General features: G+C 42.9%; 1 protein-coding gene across 1 annotated transcript; it reads left to right on the top strand.

Annotated features, from left to right (window-relative positions):
- The first annotated feature begins 3,163 nt into the window (after positions 1 to 3,163).
- Positions 3,164 to 4,456, top strand: LOC110777237 (uncharacterized). Its single transcript, XM_021981842.2, has one exon. It carries the CDS (start codon positions 3,164 to 3,166, stop codon positions 4,454 to 4,456), a length of 1,293 nt encoding a protein of 430 aa, XP_021837534.1.
- Positions 4,457 to 8,038: the final 3,582 nt, after the last annotated feature.

Below are 8,038 nucleotides of genomic sequence, written 5' to 3'. Positions count from 1 at the left end.
AGGAGAAGCACAGTACATATTGGGCATCAAGATTTACAGAGATAGATCTAAAAAGATGATTGGACTTAGTCAAAGCACTTATATCAATAAGGTGCTTAATAGGTTCAAGATGGCGGACTCCAAGCGAGGCTACCTACCCATGTCTCATGGAATGACTCTAAGCAAGACTCAGTGCCCAAAAACACTTGATGAGCGTAGACGAATGAATGGGATTCCATATGCATCATTGATTGGTTCAATAATGTATGCTATGATATGTACACGCCCGGATGTTGCGTACGCACTCAGTGCTACGAGCAGATACCAGTCAGACCCAGGAGAGGCGCATTGGACTGCTGCCAAGAATATTCTGAAGTACCTGAAAAGGCACAAAGATGACTTCCTGGTCTATGGTGGAGATGATGAATTAATTGTTAAAGGCTATACGGACGCAAGTTTCCAAACCGACAAAGATGATTTTAGATCACAGTCTGGGTTTGTCTTCTGCCTCAACGGAGAAGCAGTAAGCTGGAAAAGTGCTAAGCAAAGCACCATTGCGGATTCTACAACTGAAGCGGAGTACATTGCTGCACATGAAGCAGCAAAGGAAGCTATATGGCTAAGGAAGTTCATAGGAGAACTTGGTGTAGTCCCCTCCATTAAAGGACCAATAGCCCTGTATTGTGATAATAACGGAGCTATTGCACAGGCAAAAGAGCCTAGACACCACCAGAGAGTCAAGCATGTACTTCGTAGATTTCACCTTCTACGAGAGTTCGTTGAAAGAAAAGAAGTCGAGATAAGCAAAATTGGAACTGATGACAACATATCAGATCCATTAACTAAACCTCTGCCGCAGGCGAAGCACAACTCGCATACTGCAGCTATGGGAATCAAGCATATTGGAGAATGGCTTTGATGTCTCTGTTTAATGTTTTAAAGTTTTAGAGTTTAAATCTTTGTAAAACATTATTGGTTAATCATTCACAATAAATGAAAAGAATTCATTTTTCCATTTAATTTGTGGTTTATTAAATGATGAGTCCCTTCAATTTGACGAAATATTCAAGATAGACTGTCAGGACCAGTCCTGTGACTAAGAAATGTCTATCAAGTGAACTTGAATGTCAAAGGTTGAAAATGGTCCCTAATCGGAGTTTTCTATAAAATTGGACGCATAGAAAACGTTAGACGATTAGAATGCAAGATGACTAGTAGTCCTGTTTCTTGAACTATGTGGACATGGCAATGTCATAATCATTTGCATAGATACTTACTTTGGGAAGACTAGTATCGGACAAGACCTATGAAACTTTACTGTAAGAGATGAAAATCTGTCATAAGTAAATTTCATTAAATTATTAGACACTAAATCCTCAATACCTGAGTGATTTGAGATTACTTGTTTGAGAACTGGTTGCTTTGACGTTGACCAACCGTCGCACCGTAAAAGGAGGCTATAAAGGCAACGCTCAGGTAATCACCTATCAAACGAAGTCTAATCTCAAGATCGCAAGATTGGGATTGTCCTCCCATAAATCGGGATGAGATGCTTAAAAGTTGTACAAGGCCACTCGGAGAGCTAGAAACTGTGAAATGCATGGCCGTGCTCGGATGAATCATAGGCTATGATTATCTGTTTATTTGATCAGTTGAACTCTGAAACCGAGGAACACCTCTGGACATAATAAGGATGACAACTCTTACCTTATGTTCAAGAGCAAGCATCGAGCGACAAAGGAATTAGGAAATGCACACTTGTCCCTAAGGACAAGTGGGAGACTGAAGGAAATAATGCCCTTGGTCCAAGTATGCATTCTATGTTAAGTCTAATAAATGCGGTTCAGTATTAATTAAACAAGTTAATAATTCAGTGAGATCAAGTGAGCTGAATGCCTAGCTAGAGGCCGCTTCAGTTCAAGTGGAATTAATGATATTAATCCACAGCTTACTCTTGACTGAACCCGTAGGGTCACACAAATAGTACGTAAACGGATCAAGTATTTAATGGCATTAAATACTCCATCTATGAATATTCGGAACCGACGGATCTTGGTTTCAGTGGGAGCTAAGATCGTCACAGGCAAGAAATGAATACTCCGGAAACGATGATATTGCCGGAAACGGAAATATGGATCGTATCGGAAATATAAATATTATCCAAGTCGTAGATGTTGCCGGAAACGGAAACATGGTACGTATCGGAAAATATTATCGGAAATGGAAATATTGCCAGAATCGGAAATATTGCCGGAAACGGAAATATTGTCAGAATCGGAAATATTACCGGAATCGGAAAATAATTCCGGAAACGGAAATATTAAATATTTTTTCGAAACGGAAATTAATTCCGGAATCGGAAATATTAAATATTGTTCGTATCGGAAATGAATTCCGGAATCGGAAAATTTAATCGGAAGCGCATCGTACGAATAAGCATCGGACAAGGCCTGCCGGACGAGGCCCAGCACGAAGCCAGGCCATCGCCCAGCAAGCCAAGCGCGCCGCACAAACAGCCACGCCAGGCCCAGCGCAAGGCCAGGCCCAGCAGGCTGCACAGCGCGCACAGCACGCGCAGCGCGCAGCGCGCGCGGGCGCTGTGTGGGCTGCTGCTCGCGCGCACGCATGGGGCCCATCGTGGCCGCCGTGCGTGTGTGTGCAAGTGTTTGTGTTCGTGCACGTTTCCTAAAACATGCAGAGTTCGGTTAATGATTAAATTCCTATTTCTATTTGATAAATTAATTAAATTAGAGTTCTTGTAGGATTCTAGGTTTAATTAATTTATATCTGAATAGGATTTCGATTCCCTTTCCATACCCCTATAAATATGAGGCTAGGGCTCACAATTTATAACAAGTTTTTCAAAGTATTCAAAGTGAGTTTTTGAGAGAAAATTCAAACACACATCTTGCTCAAATTGCCGAAATTTTCTAGTACCTTAAGGGCGATTCTAGTTGGTCAATCTTAAGGCGGATCCGGACGTGCTGTGGACTATCTACGGAGGGACGACACTTGAAGTCCTAAAGACTTGTTCTTGTTCGGTTCGGGCGCAGCTAGGGAGGGCACGCAACAAAGAGTATGCATCTAAATTATGCTATATGATTATGTGTAAATAATATGTTGTCCTGGGTTAATGGTTGTTTCCGCATGATCTATGTAATGTCATATGTATCATAACCTAACAATGCAAGATTCACCTCTCGCTGCACCTTCGCGCCGTCTCACCATGACTCATGTCAGCCGCACGGACAGCGAGCGGCGTAGAACGTCCCAGAATAGAAGGCAGGACCCAATATGCCATATTCAACAAGGGGTAGCCGGCATCATCCTCGATTACACCACTCCATTCTGTGCTGATATCATGAATGCTCCCAAGGAGCCTAAAGTAAAACCACCGGCTATTGACGCCTATGATGGCACGTCTGATCCTGATGTACACCTCTTGGCCTATCGGCATCATATGTATGTCCAGGGAACTACTGATGCAACCTGGTGCAAATACTTTCCGTCCACTCTGAAAGGGGTTGCCTCCAAATGGTTCGAGAAGTTTCCTGCGGGAACGATCAACATATATGCCGAATTGGAGATGTTATTTTCAGCAAGATTTATGGCTTACAAAGAAGAGAAAAAGACGAGCATGCACTTGGGGCGAATACAGCAAGGAAAAGATAAATCTTTGCGAAGCTATGTTCGACATTTCAATTTGGAATCAGGACAGATTCCGGACCTACCTGATGGGGTGGCGTTTGATTATTTCGTTAGGGGACTTAAGAAGGGGTTCTTTAAGTTCGATTTGGTGAAGAAAGGTGTGAGAACTATGGCCGACGCTCTGGATGAGGCCGAGTCCTTTATTTATGCCACTGAAATCTGCTCTGTCCCCAAAGAGTATAAGGGAACGGAAGCCACAGATCATCCTCAGCGCAAGGATAAGTCAGACAAAAAGACCAGCCGTCCGAATGGGATATGGGCCATTGAAAAGAAAGGATATCAGGCAGACCGCTCCCAAGGACAGAAGAGAGGACGACCCTATGACAAAGAAAGGTTCGAATACAACACTGACCTGTATACGATACTGCTAGATGTCAGTGATAGGTATGAGATTGATCGACCATTCCCCATGAAGTCGCCGGTGGAAACTCGGGACAGCTCGCTTTACTGTAAGTTCCATTGTGATGTGGGACATGAAACAAAAGATTGCAAGTCCCTACGAAGGGCTCTCGATGGATTAGCCGCTAAAGGGTTCCTGAAATTCTATCTCAGCACAAGCACAGGGGGAAGTGGTAAAAAATTCTACAAGAAAAGCAAGTCACCGTCATACCGATGTGATGACAACGACACTGACCCAGAAATTATAGCCGTCATCTCAGGAGGTCTAGCCGCTGGGGGCCCAACAATGAGAGGTCAAAAAGACTATGCAAGCCGGTTGGGACAGGTCATGTTGTCTGGAAAGCTCCAATTGACCATTTCCCTAAAGTAGAGATTTGTGAATCTAACAGGGGCAAGATCGCCACTCCACATGACGACCCCTTGGTTATTGAATTGAAGGTAGCAAACCTCAAAGTAAGGCGTATCTTAGTAGATACGGGGAGTTCGTCAGACATTATCAGCACAGCTTGTCTAAGTCGTCTTGAGCATGATCCAAAGACAATTGAAAAGATACATTATCCGATCATTGGATTCGGAGGCGGCATAATTCATCCCCAGGGGATAATCACTCTGCCCCTACGAGTTAGAGGCCGGCATCTGTGAGGGGGTCGAAAAAGCACGAGGCTAATGCGTGACCTCGTCCCTCGTGGGTGTGACGCTTCTTTTTGTCAAATCAAGTGTAATTGGATTTCCTGTGAGTTTACACCCAATTGACTAGTAATATAGGAGTCGTCATTCAGTTTTTAACGACAATGAGAAAAAGTGACAAAACCCGGTTATCGTGACATAAAGGGAGTGCAATTATGTTTGACCACGACGGTCGTAGGTTCCCTTGTGATCCCTGGTGGTGGGGATCGCTCAACGTACACCCGCAGGGTAGAGATTGAGGGTTCGGGGGACTGTAACTACCGAGAGGAGTACTCGCTCTTCGATAACTCCAGAGGCAGGATATCCTTACTAGCTCAACATAAATAATTGAAGGGACATGCGTTAACTATTAAACTAATTTGAGTTGATTTTATCAATATGCAACATATAGTACTAGATCGAACGCGAGTATCTGATTTAGAGTGTTTTAAGGGACATAGCATGATAATCCAATTTCCCAAAAATATCATATTTATTAAGCGTGATCGAACAATCAGATTTTAGTTAGTTTAAAAGTTCATAAAAGGGCAAGGAAAGCATCTAAACCTTGGAAAAGGAACACATTACGACGCACCCTTGAGAGGTGCGTCACGGTTCTCAGAAAACTAACCACTTTGACTTTGCTATTTCTCCTTTTATTTAACGAATCTCAAATTATGGGACGGGATACGTTCTGTTCGATTTATTGATCGATTGCGACAGAACGCGTGATCAGTTTTGCAGCGTGAGGCTTAGGCTTAGGGGTTTAGAGTCAATACTCAGAATATAATTGTGTGTTGTGTGTCCTTTTCACGTCGAACTTAAGGCCCTATTTATAGAAAAGAGTTCGTAGAAAGATAGAATTGCAGAACTCTAGTCCACGAGGAAGTAGGAAAAAACACGTACCAGGTATTTTCAGCGCCCAGGCCTAGGCGCCGAAGATTTCGGCGCCCAGAGCCAGGCGTTGAAAATAGGATCTGGGCTGTTTTTCTTAGTCAGATTCGGATTCCTAGAATCCGGAGTATTTGAGATTTAATTGAGTCCTGTAGTGCGTATTAACCTTGTGACGGGATGCGTCTGGGCCCGTTACGAACTCTAGGCTCGTTAGGATTTTAATTAATACGTGACTATTACTTTCGAATCATATTAGGAATAGGATTCTCTCGCAATTTCTATCTCATTTAGGATTTATGTTGGAGTGCAACACCTAATTCTGACAGGTTTCTATCTTTTATGACTTGCCACTTTTAACAACTACCCATTACGGCAGTTACTATTTTTAGCAGGTTTCCATAAATAGCAGGTTTCGGGTGAAATGAAAAGGGGAATTGAGATTCGTTATTTTATAGGAGATGCGTTGTCAAGTGGAGATTTACGTTCTCATCATCGAACCTTCCCTTTCGGGAATGGGGACAAAAGTAGGTGTCTACAGTTAGCCCCCACCTTGACTGAGTCTTGGAATAAGACGATGGTCAAAGTACTAGACGGAGTGCGCCACACAAGCCATGGTGACCTGTTTTTGCGAGGGTCTCACGAGCCCCCGAGTGATAACATTTGACTTAAGGGTCATCACTTGGAGTGTCGACATATCCCTCACGTGTCATTGGGATTTGTCAACGGATAGTATAGAAACTTCCTCACTTTGTCATTTGAAGGATCTAAAGAAGTGTAGAAACTCCCTCACTTTGTCATTGGGAGTAACTACAGATGTTTTTGAAATCAAAGCTATAAAGTGTAATTGGGCCTGGCCAAGCCCAACCACGAGGTAAAAATGTTTTTAAAGATTCTCATTTTTAAAGGTAGTTAAACGAGAAAACCCCCTTGTTTTTATGGGAAGTAAAACGAAGGAAAATCCAGCACATCGTTCTTTTTTGGAAAAACGAAAAACCAATCCTTTAATTTTTGAAAAATAGGGAAAACCAATCACATCGTTCTTTTTTGGAAAAACGGAAAACCAATCCTTTAATTTTTGGAAAAAAGGGAAAACCAATAACATCGTTCTTTTTTGGAAAAACGGAAAACCAATCCTTTATTTTTTGGAAAAAGGGAAAACCGATCCTTTAATTTTTGGAAAAATGGAAAACTGATAAAGGTTATCGCTGCAGCGACTAAGGACCTGCGCGGTTAGTGACGCAGACCCCGCCGGCTAAAGATGGCGAGCCTGTCCGCTAAGGGGGGACACCCCGTCCGATAGAAGTGGACGAATCTGTTTTTGAAATTTGAAGATAAGGACCTACGCGGTTTGTGACGTAGACCCCGCCGGCTAAAGATGGCGAGCCTATTTTGAATTTGAAGACTTTATTTTTCGAAAACTGAGGACCTGCGCAGCTAGTGACGCAGACCCCGCCCGTTGAAGGTGGGCGAACCCATTTTGAATTTCTTACTTTCTTTTCATTTTGCCTATGTAGAAGGGCTTTTGTGATTACGACCTGTTGGTGGGTCCCAATATTTCCTGATTAGGTGTGTCCTATAAGTGGGCCCACACTGAGTATATTTCTGTTAACGATATTTTTAAAATACCGTTTTTTCCCCCTTTTTTTGAGATTATCCAAACACGGGACTTGTGTATAGCGCGGCCCGGGAATGTGATTTTGATCGCGCGCTCTATGTTGGAGTATACTTTTCGCGAGCCCCCAAGCACTCGGGCTTTGGTGGTCATTTTTCGCATACTTGATAACGTCTTTTAATCATGTTTGGGGTCGAGCTCGTATGTGCGAGCGACCTTTCATTGTGTCGTGCTACTTTGGCGAAGCCATGGGGTGCGACTTCAGTCTTCGGGCGACAAAGTTTAATATCATTTGGTTTAGCTTGGCCCGATTTAATCCTTTGACAGACAAACATTTTTTTTTGAGAAACCAACGACTTAACAACATTTTTTGGTGTTTCGAAGAATGACCTTGATATTTTTTTATTTTGAAAAAGTGTACATATATGTTTCTCGAGACAAGTCTAAGTTTCGACAAAGTTTTACCATTCATTTTTGCTATTTGGGAGCTTAAAGGTGCTTTTGGGCTTGATCTTAATTGTTCATAGGGCCTCGTGTCTAGCAACAAGGTTTTAAGTCTTTTCCTGCTCCGCGTTTTGTGAAATCTGGGCCTTGGGCTGCATTTTCGGCGCCCAAGGCTGGGCGTTAAATATTTCGGCGCCCAGCTTCGGGCGCTGAAAGTATTTTCCTGGCGAATTTGGACTTTCGGATTTCTTAACGCGTTTCCGAATGGGATCAGGATGTCACTTGATGCGTTCAGCTATATATAGGGGCTAGATACGTCCCTTATTTTCCATCACT

Source organism: Spinacia oleracea, chromosome 3 (genome assembly GCF_020520425.1).
Source record: "Spinacia oleracea cultivar Varoflay chromosome 3, BTI_SOV_V1, whole genome shotgun sequence".
NCBI lineage: Eukaryota > Viridiplantae > Streptophyta > Magnoliopsida > Caryophyllales > Amaranthaceae > Spinacia > Spinacia oleracea.
This window is presented reverse-complemented; position numbering and strand designations above follow the sequence as displayed.

Excerpts from the sequence above, each read along its gene's own strand:
- LOC110777237 (XM_021981842.2), top strand. The coding sequence starts at position 3,164 with ATGCAAGATTCACCTCTCGCTGCACCTTCGCGCCGTCTCACCATGACT.